The 22,357-nt window shown below is 38.8% G+C and overlaps 1 protein-coding gene across 1 annotated transcript; it reads right to left on the bottom strand.

Moving 5' to 3' along the window:
• Positions 1-7,305: 7,305 nt before the first annotated feature.
• Positions 7,306-7,968, bottom strand: LOC135194593 (uncharacterized). Its single transcript, XM_064220206.1, has one exon. It carries the CDS (start codon positions 7,966-7,968, stop codon positions 7,306-7,308), a length of 663 nt encoding a protein of 220 aa, XP_064076276.1.
• Between the last annotated feature and the right edge of the window lie 14,389 nt (positions 7,969-22,357).

The raw sequence follows: 22,357 nt of genomic DNA, 5'->3' as shown, positions 1-22,357 counted from the left end.
TTAAGGCTATCTGGAAACGTTCCTTTTTTTAAACAATTATTTATACAAGCAGTAAGTTCTTTAAGCATCAAGGTTTTTACACATTTGATGGCTTTAGTGGTTATCGTATCTAGACCTGAGCTACAGTTATTTTTTAAGTTACTAATTATTTGACCAACATCCTCAACCGTTACCGGTCTAAATTCAGCAAGAGAAAAATTTGAATTTCCAGTTACGTTCACTTCGTTGCATGATTTGTCAAAAAAATTTTTGGGTATATTTGCAGCTAATTTAGAACCAACACTCGAAAAATATGAGTTCATATATTCACAAATTTCCTTCTTATTTGTTATGCATTTGTCTTCTAATAAGAGTTTAGTTGGGAATTGTTGCTCCTTTTCTTTATTATTTGATAGAGCATAAATGAGATTCCACATTTTTATTGGTTTATTTTTGCAATTGTTAAATTTATTAATATAGTAGTTACTTTTACTGTCTTGTATAACCTGTGCAACTTTATTTCTTTTCTTAATAAATTTTGATTTAATTGAGTCGTCATTTGGACTTTCTTTGCGCTTATGCCACATTATGTTTCTTTCATTTATTTTATCTATTATTGTTTTATTAATCCAGTCATTTTTCGGTAGATTCAACACTTTTATTTTTTCAATTTCACTTCTTTTTATACATAGTCTTAACTTATCCTCTAGTATATGTAATGCTTGGTTTTCATTCTTATCCCCGACTTCTGACATTAATTTGTGCAATTTAATATAATCTATAGTTCTGTATTGTACTCGTTGGAGAGGTTTAGATTGATATCTTTTTATTTCAAAATATATGTTATTATGATCCGACATAGAGGTGTTGACGATGGCAAGGTGAAAATCATTTTCCTTTAGATTCGTACATACATGATCTATTATAGTTCCTCCTGTGGCAAATTCTCTAGTACAATAAGTATTTTCAATTTTGTTTAGGATTCTGTAGCCATTTTCTTTGAGTACTTCTTTGTACATACACGTGTAATTGTCAGATTTCAATAAGTCGAAATTAAGATCACCAAAGATAATGCTTCTTTTTCTATTATTCAGTTGATATGAATATGTATCCAGAAATGATTTCGTGTTTGTGGTGTCAGGTTTTCTATATATAGCACCAATATCAAGGGCGAACTTTTCTAGATGGACCCATAGGAAATGGTTTCCTTTATCGCATAATTCTTGAATGAGACTATGTTTCAAGTTATTACTGACAAATATTGAAACTCCACCACCTCGATTGTTAGAACGATAATTATAGTAATGTGTATAACCTTGAAGGAAAAAAGTTTTTGCTTCTACTTCTGTTTTGATCCATGTTTCGGCCAAGATTACAACTTGACAGGGATTTTGTAAGGATTTTAAAACGCATTGTAGCTCATCAAATTTACCTGGTTTTACAATACTGCGCACGTTAGCATATAGAAATTTAAGAGACTTATAGCTAGGCTTGATGCCACTGTGATTGTCAACGACTTCATATGTGATATCTTCTTGGTCGCTTATGTTTGTTTTTCGCGCATGTGTTGTAGAACGATCTATGCTTTGCCGTTTTTTGGAGATGTTTTGATAATTTTTGGTACATTCTTGATATACTTTATCGCAAGGTTTGTTTCCCCGCCATTAATTCTACGCTGGAGTTCTTCCTTTATTTTTTTAAGATATTCTTGCTGTTGTCTTGTTTTATCTGAATATATGTTTACATTATCTAAATTTACATCCTGCCTTTTTCTAAGTATCGAATTTACTATTTCATGAGTTTTAAAACATACTTTAATTGAACGGCTTTTGTTTGAATTGTATTTGCCTAAACGCATAATTCTGTCAGGATCGGGACACTGGTTATTAATCCTCCGCAATATTGTAATAACATCTTTTATATCCTTTTCAGTTCTTTCTGTTTTGTTAGCTCCTGTTGGTTCAGGTATCCCCGTTATTATAATATTTTTACCTCTGCTTGCACGATCAGTTATTTCGGCTACAATTTTTTCATTTACGTTTATATCAGTGTCAAGCGAATAATTACTTACATTTGAAATTTTCAGTGTTTCTACCTCACTTTGTAAGATTTTCAAGTTTGCCTCAGTTATGTTGTTTTTGTTTATAAGACCTGACACATCTGCCTTCATACGAGTTTGTTCTGATGCTAGGCTATCGGTGACAGATTTAATAGCAGTCATTTGTTCCTTTATAGTAACGATGTCTTCAGATATTTTATCAATGAATTCCTTTTGGTTAGTATTTATTGAAGTTAACATGGCTATCACTTGGGACATTTGTTTACGGAGTTCAGCTATTTCTGTTTTTATTTCCTTGTTTTCATCTGGTAATTTACGTTTGTTACAAAAGGTAATCAATGATGTTTCAGAAGGCTCCAAATATTGATCTGCGCTTATGAGATTTGGTTGTGAATCACTGCGCCCTCCACTGATGCCGTATCTAGTAGGCGAACGTACTATATCCATGTTGATTTATGTTATAGTACTTGTTCCGTCGACCAATATTAGGTATTTGCGTAGTGAGTTAGATAAAAAATAATGAGCCCGTCTCTTTTCCCCGAGGTGAGGAAGAGCGGTTACCTCGTCGTCGATCCGATGTACTCGAAGTAGAAGTGTTATATATTACTTTATATGCTCAGTAAACTTTGCACTTAATTTTAACAGGAACAGGACTCAAATTTGGTATTCTTAGAATTTGATAATTTAAATAAACTGTAACACACGTCTGCTCTGTACGCTCTATACGTACGTATAGATATATTTATTGTAATATAATTTACAATATTTAATTTTTACGACGATATTACAGTGCGAAGTTAGAATGGCGACTGGCGACAGAACATATAATAATGTATTAATTGACAATGTAGCATATCGAATATCGACTTGTTTCTAGGTGCCATTATGGACAGTGATTTTTGCTTACATTAATAAAAGATAATACGTAGGCACAAAATATTTTGATATATATAATTATAACATTAACTCCATATTTGGCTGCTGTTTGCCGTAAAGATAATTTGTAGGTTAAGTAAATGAAAAAAAATATAAAAAAACCAACCCTATTATCTTAAGTACAAAGTGAATTTATAAAATTACTTACCCCTGGCTGAATCCATAGAAATTTACTCTGACGAGAAGAATGATAAGTCCATACAAAGATAATCGGATTTTTCTTGCACACTTAACGCTATCTAATGCATGCCTAGGGTACCATGGTGGCGTATATCTATACATGTAGTATGGATCCCGATCGCTATCGCGCATCACGTACGAGTCAAAGTCAAAGTCAAAGTCAAAAATCTTTATTCAATATAGAAGTGTTTACACTTGTTTATTGATTGTCAAAAATCTACCACCGGTTCGGAATTTAGCACCTCGGACCTGAGAAGAACCGGCGAAAGAAACTCAGCGGGATATATATATATATATATATATATATTTTAACCATTTTCCATATACAATGATAATTATATTTTAGTTATTTGAAGCAGCCTGGAGGCGATCATTTCATTCCCAAGGTGTGCAGTCAACTTAAAAGTCATTAGTGTTGTAATATCCTTTAGCACACAAACGCTCTTTAACGATTCTTTTGAATTTTATAATTGAATAATTTTGAACGTTTTCTGGGATCCTGTTGTAAAACGTATACATTGCCCCAAAAAAGAGTTACTAACCCTGTGTAATCGGGTACTTGGAGTAACAAGTTTATTCTTGTTCCTAGTGTTAATAGAATGTACGTCACAATTTCTGGAAAAATCGTTTATGTTTTTGCGTACATACATAACATTATCAAAAACAAATTGAGAAGCGACAGTCATTATTTTAATTTCTTTAAATTTATCTCTTAACGAATATTTTGGGTCCAGGTTATAAATTGCACGAATAGCCCTCTTCTGCAGTACAAAAATAGTATTAATGTCAGCTGCATTACGCCAGAGTAGGATGCCATACGACATTATACTGTGGAAATAACTGAAGTGCACAAGGCGAGCCGTATCCACATCAGTCAAAAGTCTAATTTTTTTTACCGCATAGGCTGCAGAGCTGAGTCTATTCGCCAATTTATTTATATGGGGGCCCCATTGGAGCTTAGAGTCTATTGTCATACCAAGGAACTCTGTTGATTCTAAAACATAAGTTTACAAAACTGACTTACAACTAGTGCATACAAAATAAAATCTAAGCTAAACAGAGTGTTATTAAGTTGCAGTCTTCTGGATGTAAACCTAGCATGCTTTAAAAAACATAAACCTAGCTTAGTTAACAAGAACAGTACTTGTGTAATTACTGACTAGTTAGTTATTTAATTATTACATAAAATAATGTGATTTTGTTTTAAGTTTATTTTTAAGAGAACCAACAGATTCACTGAAGACATCTAGGTGTTGACGACTACAATTCGCAAGCGAGCAAATACGGTAAATTGGCGAATGTTGACCAAGATTTGATTTGACATCAGGCAGGCTAAATGTTTTACGATTTTGTAAACGGCTACCTTGACGCGGAATGTAGAAACTAATTTTAGCAAGTAGCTCAGGTGCATCAATATATCCATGCAGTAATTTGTATAAAAAAAGAAAGTCGGCAGCTTCTCTTCTATATTTAAGAGTTTGCACTTTATAATTAATTAGGCGTGCGTCGTAAGAGTTAAAATTCTTAGCATTTAGATCTGTGTACGCTAAGTAATATAGAAAACGTTTTTGTACACGTTCTATTCTATCAGAGTGCACCTCATACCCAGGACTCCAAGCAACTGAACAATATTCTAGGATACTCCTTATTATACTATTGTATACTAATATTGTCAAGCTTGGATCCTTAAAGATTTTCATTAATCTTAACACCAGACCAGATACTTGCGAGGCTTTTGATATGATGGAATCAATGTGATCTCTAAAGCTTAAGGTGTTATCTATTTTCACCCCGAGATCCCTAACACTCGTTGATTCCGTAAGGGGCGTACCGTCGATGTAGTAAGTGTGTTTTAGTAGTTTTCGTTTTCTACTAAATTTAATATGACCACATTTATCCTTATTTAGAGTCATACGATTTGCAAGACACCAACAAACAAGGTTGTCGATGTCACTTTGAAGGATTTCGATATCCTCTGGTGATTTAATTTCCCTGTATATTTTTAAATCGTCTGCGAATATTTGATATTTGGATTTAAGTACTTTTCCAACATCATTAATGAAAACAAGGAAAAACAAAGGTCCTAAGTGTGATCCTTGCGGTACACCAGAGGGTATTTTATATTCGAAAGATTTAAAACCATTAATGGCAACTAATTGGGATCGATTTTTTATGTATGACTCACACCAACGTAACAAGGAACCATGAATACCCATACATTCCAATTTGGTTAAAAGAATGTCGTGGTGGACTAAGTCGAACGCTTTTTTAAAATCCAGATATATAGCATGTACCTCATTATTCTTATCCACAGCTTCAGAAATATCGGATATGTAACTAACTAGATTAGATGTTGTGGATTTATGTGGACAAAAGCCATCCTGGTATGAATCAAAGTAGGGTTTTAAATGAGAATACATCTTTTTTTGAATTAGTGACTCAAAAACTTTCCCAAAAGTAGATAGTATAATATATATATATATATAATTATTATTATTGATATAATTATTAATGTCTCCAGACTTATGAATTGGCGTTATATAAGCAACTTTCCATTTAGCTGGGAATATTCCCGATTGAAGTGATTTATTATATATGGTTGTAAGGGGGTTAACTAAAACTTTAGCACAATTTTTAATAAATATAGGTGGTATTAGATCGGGTCCCGCCCCTTTATTGCAATTTAAGGATAGAAGCTGTGTTTTAACCTCATGGTCTGTTACAGAACATTTGGCGTATGTGTTATTAGTACATTTAATACTAGTTAAATATTTTGGGTTGAAAGGTGGTAACTTATGTGTGGTATCATAGATCGACTGAAAATTATAGGAAAAAAGATTACATATTTCCTGTCCTCCTGTAGCTTTTTTATCATTTAATATCATTTGATTGGGAATCGACTTAGAATTGCATTTTCTGTCTCTAAAATATTTCCAAAAGTATTTAGGGTTGTTACGAATATGGTCTGATATTTTTTTTTTTTGAAGAAATCATAGCATTCAAATATCATTTCGTTTGAGCGATCTCTTAGGAGATCATAAGTGTATTTATCCATAGGATTTTTATACTTCTTGAATACTTTATGATATTTTGATTTTTCCTTAAGAGTACGTATTAGAGAACGTGAATACCATATGGGATGCTTGCCATCCCGGGGTTTGGATTTTGGGGTATTTTTGTAAATAACATTTAGTAAAGTTTCATAAAAAACTTCTGTCATTTCATCTACAGAGCTACAATTTTTCCATAAATGTGCCCAATCAATGTTTGAAAGTTCCTCAATAACAGTATTATAGTCGCAAAAAGCAAAATTATATTTAGGTTCAGTGTTACTTTTAAGATAGTGTTTTTGAGTAGAATACTGTAGGTCTATTAATAAGGCTGGGTGATGACAATCAAGCGGAACTAAGGGTTTTTCTTCAGATACCGTAAGAAAAGATGGATGTGAGCTAAGTACTAGGTCGAGAATTCTTTCGTTATAATTAGAAATTGAGTTGCATTGATGTAGGTTGCAAAAAAATATTATGTCAATAAATAAAGAATCCACATTATTGTTTGTACGTACAGGTATTAGACTACGACTGTAAGTGCTATATTCCCAGACAATATTGCTCAAATTGAAATCCCCTATCACCACGTTTATTGTGCCGTCTTCTGTGTTAAAGTTAATAACTTGTGCAGTATTTTTAAGAAAGTAATTAAGTTCCAACTCCTTTACTGGAGGTGGAATATAGACACCACAAATATGAATTTGAGTACTTTGACCTATTTTAAATGAAACCCCAAGATCTTCACATACAGATTCCCAAGTGTTTTTTCTCAGACTCTCAAACTTTTTGTGTATGGCAATTACAACACCAACACCATCTTTCAAATAAGATGAAGTTGTACTACGATCGCGCCTAAATACTGAATATCGAGTGTCAAATAATTCATGATCAAATACTGTATCATTCAGCCAAGTTTCCGTAAGAATAATGACATCATAATCACAGCAGAGAACAGATAAATAGAGGTCTTCAGTCTTGGTCCGCAGGCCCCTCACATTTTGATAAAAAAATTTAATATTGAATTTTAAAACTAAAAAACACAATAAATGCTAACTCAGGTAAAAAAAATAAATAAATAAGTACAATAATATAACCATAAAATTACTTTAGACTATTTAAAAAATCGGTATTTCTTATTAAAATTGCAGGTGAATGCTTATTTTTACGAATATAAATGCGGCTTTTTCGGATCCAGACAAATTCGTATTTCTTCTCTTTTGCGACGAGTCTCGTGGCTGCATGAAGTTTCTTATTCATTGGGGACAAATGTTCACTGACGTATATTGGTTGCTTATCACCTGCGATGCCTAAATGAGTCGAATTGAGTTTGTCGTTTTCATTCTTTTTGTTGAAAATTTTTACCGCTGCAAGTATAGTATCATGGACGCGCGGGCTGGTTAATTTGACTATGATATTACGAGAGCGCTTCGAGTCAGAATCAACCTTAGCAACGCGGTGGAATTCTTTAATATCACTGTCAGCTATATCACACGAAACGACTTTAGTGAGTTGTTTCACAATAGTAAGCAGGTTTTCAGACTTATGCTCCGGAACACACTGTATTTCAATATTACAGTCACGAGCACGCTGCTCAAGCTGTTCCATAAGGCTGGCGACTTCGTTAAGTTGCGCACGTTGAGATGTGCTTTCTGTTTTTAATTGAGAGATATCTGTTTTGTAACGATCATTAATGAGTTGTTGTTCGTCAAAATTATCAGATAAAAACTGCACTGTATTAGTTACTTGATCTAACTCCTTTCGCATTATAGAAAATTTGGAGTTTAAATCTCGCACTTCACCGCGAATCTCACTTAATTTCGTATTGAAATCGTTTAGGCTTAATTGTTGGTATTCAAATTTTTCATTCATTTCTCTACGAAGATTTCGAATTTCTTGAAGAATAGCATCTTGGGAGTCTATGTTACTTACTAAGGAAACTGGTGAATCTTTTTCAGATTCTTTAATACTCTTGCTTTGATCGGAAGGAGAGTTTTTATTCCATGTTTTTGATTTCGGCCCTAGACAGATTGGGCAAACCCATTTAGCTCGGCTCGATTGTGCCTCATTGAACTTAATACAGTCCGCATGAAAATGACGGTTACATGATGTATTTGAACATTTAACTCTCTTCTGAGTTACAAGTAAACTATTGTTACATGTGCAGCACACAACCATACTTATAAAAATAAATAAATAAATAAAAAAAAAAAAAAAGAAGTGTATTCAGGATTTGATCTTGGTACCCCTCGATGTCCATGAATTTAAGTCACACTCACTTCCGTGCTGCTATTTGTGCAGATGGTATGTAGGTCGAAAATGTTGTTCAGTAGAGTACTTAAGCTTTGCAGCAAATAATAATCAGTGCTAAGTGGGTGGTGTTAAATAACTTTGTTCCACTAGCACTTAATAACAGCAACTTTGGAAGATAGTTTTAGGTACAAAACTGCACTTTTTGGACACGATTGATATGAATTATGGTTAAACTAATTATAGGCACTATAGTCAATTGCAGATTTTACACTAAAAGCTATTAGAACTATTTTATTTTATTAATTTTAATCGGCACAGGTATTAACTGATGTTTACACAAGTACTTCATCGATGTGAGTGATATCAGAAAAATAATAATTTATTTTAATCACGTATAGAATAGGAGATTTCCAAATTTCTTTTTAAATCACTTTTTTTATCAATTTAGGAGGGTAGTTCTAAATTTTTCTTACATACGATCAAAATAATATTTTGTAGTGTTAGTATAAATTTAGTTCTTTCACCATGCCACGCTTTTTTGTTAATTCTCCGGATTTATTCTGTTTTATTTGCGTTTTATATTCTCCAAAGAGTCAAAAAAAACGTATAACGTCTTTGATTACGAAATATTATCGTGCATAAATATGCACGATAATATTATCGTACGATCGTACAAATATTGGTTATCATATCTCATACTTATACTCATGTCACAAGAATTTGATAAACGGGTTCAATGGGATCCCAACAAAGATTTCTTTTGGTCAACCTATGATTTGGCGAGAACCTAAGGATCATATTAGTGACTGTTATTTTTATCTAACGGATGTCATTTTTTGGCCATTGAGAACTTCTTATGATCCAGGTCAAAAAAATGTAACAAATTCTCCATTAGTAGAGCTAAAAAATATACTTTTGCCGCCTTTATTATATTAAACTAGGGTTGATCATCGTTTCGTAAAAGCAATGAACAAAGACGGCCCAGGCTTTAAATATTTGAAACAAAAATTTCCTGCTTTGAGTAATGCAAAACTAAAAGAAGGTATTTTTATTAGCCCAGACAATAAGAAGTTAATAAAATATCCCTTGTTCGACCTTAAACACTAAAGAAAATAATGCTTGGTTGGCATTCGTTCAAGTCACGAAAAACTTTTTGGGAAATAAACGATTGCCTCAGTATGAAAGCCTTATAAATCAAATGTAAAATTTTTATAAAGAATTAGTTGCAATATGTCATTGGATATGCACTTTCTGCACTTGCATCTAGATTTTTTTAAAGAAAATCTAGGTATAGTGAGCGGTGAGCATGGTGAGCACTTCCACCAAAATATTGCTTCAATACAAAAGCGTCATCTGAGAAAATGGACCACTGCAATGCTTGCATACTACTGTTGGTTTTTGATTAGAGAGACTTGAGAGAGAGATTAGAGAGACGTCTTGTTACAACAGACAGGCCAAAAGGACAAAAATTAGTTTATTCAATAACACATTTACTTTAAAATATTCACCCTGATGGTAAGTGGTCACCACCGCCCATAGACAAAGGCGCTGTAAGAAATATTAATCATTCCTTACATCACCTATGCGCCACCAACCTTGGGAACTAAGATTTTATGTCCCTTGTGCTTGTGATTACACTGGCTCACTCATCCATCTAACCGGAACACAACAATACAGAGTACTGTTATTTGGCGGTAGAATATCTGATGAGTGGGTGGTACCTACCCAGACGGGCTTGCACAAAGCCCTACCACCAAGTAAAATCTTGTGTTTGTGTAAAATTTGTCCAAAATTAATGGCTCGAATCGAATTCCCTGCAGTTGGATCAGCAACTTCCCAAGAGACGTGGACAATGAAGTGACCTTTGCCGTCATCCGTATAATTTTTTGGGCCATCGATAAAGGAAGGATTTACATAGACAGTCTGGATAGAGGGACTTGCGGTAGTAGGGTGAACTACTGTTTTCTTTACAAAGGAATCAGGAAGATTTATCCCCGGAACGTTTGCGAGAAGAGGATGTTGAGGGATAAATTTGTAGTTCTGAACCGCCGAAATCGGGTGGTTCAGGAGGAGGGTCGACATCCATTATAAACTAACTACTGTAACTTAACTAATACACTATATCTATAATAATAAAAACCAACTATTTGCACTGAAAATTTATAAAATTATTACACAGAATTATCATAAAAACACAGATACCTCACTAAGAGGTGTTTCAACCAAAGCTAACGCCTTTGCGCAGATATTTTTGTTAATCAGTGTGCATACAAAGATGATGCGACCAATTTAAATTGTTAGCCGTTACACATGACGTTTTATGTCATGACATAACTTTCCAAAATAGTCGGGTAACCCTTGATTCGCATTTTATTTGCATTGCAACTTATCGATAGAAGTCAGCTACTGCAAGATCCATAATACTGATTTTTTGACTGCAACATTTATCAATCCACAACAAATATATGATAGCAACAGTTGCAATGCTATAACCGTAATAGCCCCACTGGTGTAAATAAACACCAAGATGCTTAAAGTTTGAGCAGTAGAGTATTTTAGCAGCGTTGTATTCAACAGGTGGTAAATTTAATAAATCCACCTTCAACCTGCGATTTACCAGGGTTGATGCTAAGTCCGTATCGCTTACTCCACTCAGAGATTATAACAAGATTGTCATTAAGAGCATCAATCGCAGCAGGAATATCTTTAAGTGTTGCAAGACGATAAATCTGGATATCGTCTGCATACATATGTTAGAGAGAAGAAATGCATAAGGTGATAGAATTAATGAAAATTGCAAAGAGTAAAGGAGATAAGACCCTGAGGAACCCCAGCCTGAACATCCCAACATGAGGGGAAACTCTCATTAAGGCGTATACGATGTCGCCGGCCCTTGAGGTAACTCTAATACCAATCTATCATGATAAACGCAGTTAAATGCGTTGCTAAAATCCAAAACAACCAAATTGTAACTTTTTTTTTATCCATGGCTGCACGAATATCATCAGTAACCGTAACAAGAGCTAAGACCATATTATGACCTGCACGGAAGCCGGATTGGAGAGGGTTGAGAATAGAGTGATTGTCGAGGAAACTGTTGAAAAACTATTTTTTCTAAAATTTTGGAAGGGAAGGGAAAAATAGAAATAAGTTGTTTATGGTATAGGCTGGCAGACGAGTATATGGGCCACCTGATGGTAAGTGGACACCACCGCATAGAAAATGGCGCTGAAAGAAATATTCCTTACACCGCCAATGCGCCACTAATCTTGGGAACTAATGTTCCTTGTGCGTGTAGTTACACTGGCTCACTCACCCTTCAAACCAGAACACAACAATACTGAGTACTGTTGTTTGGCAGTAGAATATTTGATGAGTGGGTGGTACCTACCCAGAAGAGCTTGCACAAAGCCTTACCACCAAGTAAGATATCAAGTAGAATAATCATTTTACGGCTTACGCAATCAGTACCTACGGCATTCGAAGACACGGATAATTTATAATTTCTAATTTGACTAATTATAACATTATTGTTCAGGATTTGTTCGATTCCAATGCCTTCACAAAATATTTAACATGTTCCACATTAGCTTCACTAGATGGCGTTGGGATCGAGTTAAATCGCGATGATGATCATAATCGTGCATCGTGCGCGCCGAACGAACGTCTAGGTGTTTCACTCCGTTTACAAAAAAATAGTTTCGCTATTAAACTGTTAAAATTGTAAAAATTAGTGTCTCACATGTAAAGTTTAGAAAGAAGTGATAATTTTAAAGTAAAATAAAGATCTTTAAGTTTATTTAAAAGCGTTAAAAACAGTGAAAAATATATAGTGGAAGTGTTGATTTTTTTTTTTATGTTAGAGGTGGCAAACGAGCAGGAGGCTCACCTGATGGAAAGTGACTACCACCGCCCCTGGACATCTGCAACACCGGGGGGTTTGCAGGTGCGTTGCCGGCCTTTCAGGAAAGAGTACGCTCTTTTCTTGAAGGTTCCTAAGTCGTATCGGTTCGGAAAAACCGCCGGCGAAAGCTGGTTCCACAGAGTGGTTGTGCGAGGCAGAAAGTGTCTTAAAAATCGCGCTGTTGTGGATTTTCGGACATCTAGGTGGTGCGGGTGATATTTGGAATTTTGACGAGATGTCCGAAGGTGAAATTTAGCAGCCGGGATTAATCCGAACAATTCCTCGGAACATTCCCCGTGATAAATTCTGTAGAAGATGCAGAGCGATCCAACATCTCTACGCAAAGCCAAAGGATCAAGCAGATCGGAGAGGGCTTGATCGTCGATAATTCGAGCCGCTCTACGTTGGATATGGTCAAATGGAAGGAGCTGGTACTGGGGAGCACCCGCCCAGAGGTGAGAGCAGTATTCCATGTGAGGCCGAATTTGCGCCTTGAATTTGCGTCTTAGACGATGAGCCGACGTGAAATACTGTCTTGCCTTGCTGAGCACACCGAGCTTTTTTGATGCCAATTTGGCTTTGCCTTCCAATTGACCGCGGAACTGAACGAGGCTCGAAACATCGACGCCAAGTATTCCGATACTAGCTGTGGCGGCTAACGGAATGTTCTCGAATCGTGGAGATACGACAAATGGTGTTTTTTTAGCAGTTAACGCGCAAACTTGCGTCTTTTTGGGGTTGAAATGGACTAGGTTTAGCCGACCCCAGTTCGAGACTTTGTTTAACGAAGACTTCAGACACAAGTTTGTTGCGGTTTTCTTCGACGTTTTCCCGAGAAATATTAACACGGCCGGTGTATGAGGTGTCTACGGTGCTGTCGTCTGCATAGCAGTGAATGTTACTGATTTGCAACAAGTCATTGATATGCAGAAGAAACAGAGTGGGTGAAAGAACGCAGCCTTGTGGAACACCAGCATTGACGAATTTTAAGTCGGAGCATGCACCGTCGACAACGACCTTGATGCTCCGATTTGCTAAAAAACTGGTAATCCAGTTGCATAATTTCCCGGGAAGCCCATAGGAAGGAAGCTTCGAAAGAAGCGCTTTGTGCCACACGCGATCGAAGGCCTTCGCTATGTCCAGACTGGCTGCTAATGCCTCCCCCTTGCTCTCAACTGCTTCCGCCCATTTATGAGTCAGGTAAACTAGAAGATCACCGGCTGAGCGACCCCGACGGAAACCGTACTGGCGGTCGCTAATCAGCTGGTACTCCTCTAGGTACCGCAGGAGCTGGCAGTTAATAATGGACTCCATTACCTTGGAGAACAAGGAGGTGATGGCTATAGGCCTATAATTGGACAGGTCTGAGCGGTTGCCCTTTCTAGGGATCGGATGCACCAAAGCAGTCTTCCAGGAGTTCGGGACGACACCGAATGCATAGGATTGCCGGAAAAGACGCGTTAAGACCGGTGCCGGACTCGGGAGCACAAGTCCGTAGCACGATTGGAGGGATGCCATCGGGTCCACTCGACTTATGAATATCCAAGGAAAGAAGTGCTTTACGAACTGCACTTTGCCGGAATGTAACCTCCGGCATCGTGGTATCACACCGCGGGATTGTTAGTGGTGACTTTCCTCGGTCATCTAGAGTCGAGTTCGCCGCGAAGAGAGAGCCTAAAAGATCAGCTTTCTCCTTCGCGGTATGGGCCAATGACTCACCGTCTCTGTGCAAAGATGGAAAAGAGGGCTGACAAAAATTCCCTAAGACAGCCTTAGCAAGAGACCAGAACGCACGTGTTCCTGAAGGGAGGCGCACCAGTCTCTCGCCAATTCTGCCAATGTACTCCGTCTTCGCCTTAGCAATCACGTTTTTGAAGGACCTAGAGGCAGAGTTATATTCCTTTCTGAATGCGCTGGTGTTTACATCACGAGACGCAGATGCGTTAGCCCAGTCTTGGTAGCGTTCCCATTTTCGGCGTGAAGCCGTTTTGCAGAAACGACCAAACCAGGGCTGGGACTTGCCACCGATGGGGACCGCAGAATACGGAATGAACAGTTCCATACCCTGAAGTACCACATCGGCGACAGAGTCAGCAACAACGCTCGGATCATCCGGCGAGAAACAAACCTGCTCCCATGGGTAGGATGCAAAGAAGGACCGCATTCCATCCCAATCTGCTGACTTGTAGTGCCACACTCGGCGGCAGCCCACGAAACGAGGTCGTGAGTACCGCGCCACCGGCACTGTACTCCGGACGAGACAGTGGTCCGACGAGCCCAGAGGGGGATCGACGATAACCTGGTAGCCATCCGGATGGGAAGTCAGCAGAAGATCCAACAGGGAAGGTATATGATCCTCCACGTCCGGTATTCGCGTTGGCGAGGTGACCAGTTGTGTCAAATCGTATGCTAAAGCGAAGTCGAGAACAGATCTACCCGCATGATCGGTAGTGCGTGATCCAAGCCATTCGGCATGGTGGGCATTAAAATCGCCAAGAATTACGATCTCTGCGGATGGGATCTGCTGCAGCACTGAATCTGTAGCCACTTGGACGTGCTCAACCAGTCGGTCGGTTTCGGCATTACCGCTATGGGACCTATAAAGGCACGCGTAGATTCACGGATGGTCGTCGCAGTCTACACGGAGCCAGATAATCGATAGGTCCTGCTCTTCAAGGCTGCCGAGGCGTCGAGAGCAGATATCATCTCTGACGTAAACGCACACCCCAGCTCGTGGTACAAAGGAATGTTCCAATTTGTACCCGGGGTAAGAAAGAAATGTCGTATCGGCAGGAGAGGATATCTGGGTCTCGGTAAGAAAGAGCAAGGCCGGCTTCGCCGTCTCAAGGTGAAAGTGAACGGCGTTCAAGTTGGAGTTGAGTCCCCTTATGTTGCAGAAGTCCACAGTGTGGGTGGTAGGGGTTGCCTTATGATGCCTGCTCCGCTTGCCCCGAACAGTGGCGAGCGCAAAATTGCCCCCCCCAGAATTCGGAGGGCAGCCTGGGCATCCCTGCTCAGGTGGTGTACGTCCTGAGCATGGATGCCCAGAGAGGGATTCTCCACCGCAGTCGCTGATGGTACCCTCCTGGGGTAATGAAACCAAATTCTGCACAACCATTATGTTTTGGGGGGGAGGGGGATCGGGCCTCCGGGACTCTCACATACCGGACGAAACGCGGTAGCATAGCTACCACTTTACGCCGATTTTGAGTGAGAGAGTGGTACTTTCCCGGGCGTGCCGGCCCATTCGGCTGCAACCCAAAGGTATGCAGTGTGGCACTACCACTAGGATTGACAGCAGCAAATCACTTTTACCCACTTTGTAAAGTTTTGTTAGTTATTATTTTAACGGTGTAATATGAACTGATACTGATAATTTAACTCGATGCTTGACTACCACTGTGGTCCAACGGTTTGAGGTCCAGTCTTAAGCGCTCGATGTCAAGGATCGATCCCCGAGTGAATGTGTCTTTTTTCAACATTTTATAATAAACAAAATGACAAATGAATGTTCAATCTGTAAAAATACTGTGTTAGTAACACAGAAAATAATTAAATGTAACAAATGTCAATTACTACTTCATGTGGAATGTGTGTCTTCGAATAATAACAGCACAATATCACGAGCAAATTGGATATGTCCATCTTGTCATCTTGCCATCATTCCTTAACTGGATTGCAAGGTGATGCCTCCGTTAATAATGATGATTTATTGTTAGCGATCAGAAACGAAGTTCAAACCATAATAACTCAAACGGTAAGTGCAGAATTAAAGAAAATTAGAGAGGAATTGAGTGGACTCCAAGCTATTAAAGAGTCCATGGAATTTTTTTCGAATTTGTATGATACAATGAGACAAGAACTAGAAGAGGCAAAAACAGAAATTTGTACTCTCAAGAAATCTAATAATGAATTAAGAGAAATAATTGAATCTCATAACAGTACGATTAATTTACTAGAGAAAGAAGCAAGAGCAAGTAACGTTGAATTACTTTGCATACCAGAATTTAAAAATGAAAATCTGCTTAAAACAGTAAAACAAATAGGCCAGACGATAAATTTACCAATTGATGAGGGATGTATAACTAAATGCACGAGATTGGCTAAATTAAATAAAAGTTCTACCCGTCCTCGAACAGTACTAGTTAAATTTTCAACGCCTATTCTGCGAGATCGTTTCTTAGCAGGTGTGATAAACTTCAATAGAAGTAATTCTAATAACAAATTAAATACTTCGCATTTAGGAATATCGGGAGAAAAATTACCAGTATATATTTCTGAAAATCTTACTACTACGTCCAAAGATATATATGCTGCGTCTCGAAAATTTGCAAAAGAAAAACACTATCGTTTTGTTTGGTCCCGAAACGGAAATATATTTTTGAGGAAATCTATTGCAAGTGACGTAATGCGCGTGAAATCAAAAGACTTTTTAAAAATTTTAGATTAATTTTACACTAAACTATACATACATATTATTATTATATTGTTCTGTTTTTAACTCTTTTGTTAGTTTTAAGTTTTGTTCTTTTATGGTTAGTAATTTGAAAGTTTTTTATCAGAATGTAAGAGGTATTAGGACTAAAACAAATGAAATTTACAGTGCTTTACTGAATACGGATTTTGATGTAATAGTCTTCACAGAGACATGGTTAAATAAAAGTGTATATAATAGTGAATTTATAGATAACAGATATAATGTATATAGACGAGACAGAGAATCAAGTAATACATCTAAATTGGATGGTGGGGGTGTATTAATAGCAATCACAAAAAAAAATTAAAAGCTACCGCATGACCACTTGGGAAACTAAAATTGAGGATCTATGGGTTAATATATTAATAGGAAATTCTACTATATCATTATGTGCAGTATATATTCCATCGCCCCTAAAATGTGAAAGATGTTTTCATTCAAAACGTAGAAAAAGTGGTTATTAAACAAAGTTTTACACTAATAATTGGTGATTTTAATATTCCATCCATACAATGGGCTTGTGAAGAAGACAATTCAAAAAAGTTTACAGTATTAAGAACGAATTTTACGGCTAATGTAAAGGATTTCATGGATTTGACAAACCTATCCCAGGTTAACGGTATTAAAAATAACTATGGAAAAATTTTGGATTTGGTTTTCACTAACATGACGAACATTAATGTTCAAGACAGTGATACATATATGTGTTCTATTGACAAATATCACCCTCCCTTGGAATTTATTATTGAAATTGACGATTCGACTGAAGTTTTAATAACACCTAAGAACAAAATTAAATATGCTTATTTTAATGCTGACTATGAAGTCATTAAAGTAAAACTAGGTCACATAAATTGGGAAAGAATATTTATTAATTGTAACAATATCGATGATATGGTCACAATATTCTATGAGGAATTAAGAAAAATTATAGAACTTTATGTTCCAAAAAAGGTTGTTAAAAATCAAACTAAATACCCAGTGTGGTATTCGCGTCAACTTATAAGGAGACTAAAAGAAAAAAAACAAATATAGACTATTAAGCAAAAAGTATGGTAACCCACTAGATGAAATTGAATTTAAATTACTTAGGGACAGGTGTAGGGATATTATTGATACGGACTATAAGAGATATACTGAAAACATAGAAAACAACATTAAAATAAATCCAAAGTTCTTTTACTCTTATCAAAAGAATCTTCGAAACCAAAAATGTGACTACCCAGCCTTGATGACAATGGATAATTGTAATTATAGTGATGGGAAAAGTATTTGTGACCAATTTGCCAAACATTTTTCAAGTATTTATAGTAATTACGATTCTACGCATTGCGAAACCTCAACTTTAATATATAATTCAAGTCAATATTCACAAATAACTAAAATAATTATTAATAAGAACGAAATATTAAATAAACTAAAATTAGTAAATGTCAATAAAGGTACAGGTCCAGATAATGTTCCTCCAATTTTTGTTAAACAGTGTGCATCAGCTTTGGTAGATCCACTTTCAATAATTTATCAAAATTCAATAGATGAAGGCAAATTTCCAAGTTTGTGGAAAAAGGCGCGGGTAGTCCCGATTTTTAAAAGTGGGGACAGAAAAGATATAAAAAACTATAGACCCGTGTCAATTCTATCTATATTTTCCAAAATATTTGAGTCATTACTATCTCCTTTTTTAACTTGGCCAATGAAATCACTAATAACACATCATCAACACGGTTTTATTAAAAACAGGTCCACAATGTCTAATTTGGCCACATTTGTTAATAGTATTTCTAAATCTATGGATAATAATTATCAGGTTGACTGTATCTATACCGATTTGGCTAAAGCATTTGATGTCGTGGATCACAATATTTTAATGAACAAACTTCACAGGTATGGATTTAATGGAAACCTGCTTACACTTTTGCATAATTACCTACAACAAAGGGAAATGAATGTGGTCATGGGTGGATATGAATCATATACGTCTTCGGCAACCTCTGGAGTTCCCCAAGGTTCTTGTCTGGGTCCCATATTATTTGGTATTTTTATAAACGATGTGGAAAATTGTTTTCATCACAGTAAAATTCAATTTTATGCAGATGACCTGAAAATTTATAGGAATATAAATATAGTGGAGGATCATATACCTTCCCTGTTGGATCTTCTGCTGACTTCCCATCCGGATGGCTACCAGGTTATTGTCGATCCCCCTCTGGGCTCGTCGGGCCACTGTCTCGTCTGGAGTACAGTGCCGGTGGCGCGGTACTCACGACCTGGTTTCGTGGGCTGCCGCTGAGTGTGGCACTACAAGTCAGCAGATTGGGATGGAATGCGGTTCTTCTTTGCATCCTACCCATCGGGGCAGGTTTGTTTCTCGCCGGATGATCCGAGCGTTGTTGCTGACTCTGTCACCGATGTGGTACTTCAGGGTATGGAACTGTTCATTCCGTATTCTGCGGTCGCCATCGGTGGCAAGTCCCAGCCTTGGTTTGGTCGTTTCTGCAAAACGGCTTCACGCCGAAAATGGGAACGCTACCAAGACTGGGCTAACGCATCGGCGTCTCGTGATGTAAATACCAGCGCATTCAGAAAGGAATATAACTCTTCTTCTCGGTCCTTCAAAAACGTGATTGCTAGGGCGAAGACGGAGTACATTGGCAGAATTGGCGAGAGACTGGTGCGCCTCCTTTCAGGAACACGTGCGTTCTGGTCTCTCGCTAAGGCTGTCTTAGGGAATTTCTGTCAGCCCTCTTTTCAATCTTTGCACAGAGACGGTGAGTCATTGGCCCATACCGCGAAGGAGAAAGCTGATCTTTTAGGCTCTCTCTTCGCGGCGAACTCGACTCTAGATGACCGGGGAAAGTCACCACCAACAATCCCGCGGTGTGATACCACGATGCCGGAGGTTACATTCCGGCAAAGTGCAGTTCGTAAAGCACTTCTTTCTTTGGATATTCATAAGTCGAGTGGACCCGATGGCATCCCTCCAATCGTGCTACGGACTTGTGCTCCCGAGTTGGCACCGGTCTTAACGCGTCTTTTCCGGCAATCCTATGCATTCGGCGTCGTCCCGAACTCCTGGAAGACTGCTTTGGTGCATCCGATCCCTAAAAAGGGGAACCGCTCAGACCCGTCCAATTATAGGCCTATAGCCATCACCTCCTTGTTCTCCAAGTTAATGGAGTCCATTATTAACTGCCAGCTCCTGCGGTACCTAGAGGAGTACCAGCTGATTAGCGACCGTCAGTATGGTTTCCGTCGGGGTCGCTCAGCCGGTGATCTTCTAGTTTACCTGACTCATAAATGGGCGGAAGCAGTTGAGAGCAAGGGGGAGGCATTAGCAGCCAGTCGGGACATAGCGAAGGCCTTCGATCGCGTGTGGCACAAAGCGCTTCTTTCGAAGCTTCCTTCCTATGGGCTTCCCGGGAAATTATGCAACTGGATTACCAGTTTTTTGGCAGATCGGAGCATCAAGGTCGTTGTCGACGGTGCATGCTCCGACTTAAAATTCGTCAATGCTGGTGTTCCACAAGGCTGCGTTCTTTCACCCACTCTGTTTCTTCTGCATATCAATGACATGTTGTAAATCAGTAACATTCACTGCTATGCAGACGACAGCACCGTAGACACCTCATACACCGGCCGTATTAATATTTCTCGGGAAAACGTCGAAGAAAACCGGAACAAACTTGTGTCTGAAATCGAGTCTTCGTTAAACAAAGTCTCGAACTGGGGTCGGCTAAACCTAGTCCATTTCAACCCCAAAAAGACGCAAGTTTGCGCGTTAACTGCTAAAAAAACACCATTTGTCGTATCTCCACGATTCGAGAACATTCCGTTAGCCGCCACAGCTAGTATCGGAACACTTGGCGTCGATGTTTCGAGCCTCGTTCAGTTCCGCGGTCAATTGGAAGGCAAAGCCAAATTGGCATCAAAAAAGCTCGGTGTGCTCAGCAAGGCAAGACAGTATTTCACGTCGGTTCATCGTCTAAGACTATACAAGGCGCAAATTCGGCCTCACATGGAATACTGCTCTCACCTCTGGGCGGGTGCTCCCCAGTACCAGCTCCTTCCATTTGACCACTTTTTTTTTTTTTGTTTAACGAGGAGGAAATGCATTTACGCATGCCGCCCGGTCGGGGGACCGGGACGGGTATGTGGGACTCAACCGGGGCCTAATGCCCCGTGCCAGGGCACGCTGATGCTAATGCCCTGTCCTACCCACTAAAACCATCCTCGGGTTTCCACCATGCCGCCGAGTGGTGAGGCCACGGGATCGCCAAGGGCATGCAACCGCGACCCCACCAGCGGCAGCCGCCGTAAGGCGGCTGAATATTCATGGAAAGCGCGCCTAGTGCGCGCCTTCCCCCTCATCCTCCATGTGGGAATGTGACGAACTCCCCCGAGTCCGCCACTGGAGGCTGGGCGTCAACGAAGCTGACGCCCTGCGGCGGATAAGATGGTAGGCTCCGCCGCTGACCGCCGGTGTAAAACACCTGGGAGGCTCGAGTAGCGAGCCCTCCCACTCCCTCCTAGCCAACGAGGCCACTCGCATGGTCCGCCCTGACGCCGATCAGGGACGTACCAGGAGCGGCCCCGCGGCATCCCTCCCGCCAGTCTTAGCCGTGGGCGACGAGCAAGCTCAAGCCGGCCCCGTTGCCCAGGGTACACCACGAGGAGGTGACTGACATGTACCCCTCCTTCCATTTGACCATATCCAACGTAGAGCGGCTCGAATTATCGACGATCAAGCCCTCTCCGATCTGCTTGATCCTTTGGCTTTGCGTAGAGATGTTGGATCGCTCTGCATCTTCTACAGAATTTATCACGGGGAATGTTCCGAGGAATTGTTCGGATTAATCCCGGCTGCTGAATTTCACCTTCGGACATCTCGTCAAAATTCCAAATATCACCCGCACCACCTAGATGTCCGAAAATCCACAACAGCGCGATTTTTAAGACACTTTCTGCCTCGCACAACCACTCTGTGGAACCAGCTTTCGCCGGCGGTTTTTCCGAACCGATACGACTTAGGAACCTTCAAGAAAAGAGCGTACTCTTTCCTGAAAGGCCGGCAACGCACCTGCAAGCCCCCCGGTGTTGCAGATGTCCATGGGCGGTGGTAGTCACTTTCCATCAGGTGAGCCTCCTGCTCGTTTGCCACCTCTAACATACAAAAAAAAAAAAAATAGGAATTTTCTTAAATTTAATGATTGGGGGACTGTCGGAATTCACAAGAGTAGGCAGAGGTTGTATGAACTTTATAGTGAAAGATCATACAACCGGTCTTTTTCATTTATCAGTTATGTTAGTGCCTACTCTAAACTATTCAAACGTGTATGTCATACAGCTAAATCATTGCATATAAAAAAAAAAATTATTGACGCACCTGATAAAATTAAAATGACATGGAAAATTATTAATTGTGAAACTGGAAGAGTCAAAAATAACATCTCCGACTTTAGCTTATCTATTGACAACAATTTATTTTCCTCAGATCGGGATGTTGCAACTGTTTTTGAAAAATT

The sequence above is a fragment of the Vanessa tameamea genome, chromosome W (genome assembly GCF_037043105.1).
Source record: "Vanessa tameamea isolate UH-Manoa-2023 chromosome W, ilVanTame1 primary haplotype, whole genome shotgun sequence".
In the NCBI taxonomy this organism is placed as follows: Eukaryota; Metazoa; Arthropoda; class Insecta; order Lepidoptera; family Nymphalidae; genus Vanessa; species Vanessa tameamea.
The sequence above is the reverse complement of the archived record's forward strand: the minus strand, read 5'-3'. Positions and strand labels throughout refer to the sequence as shown.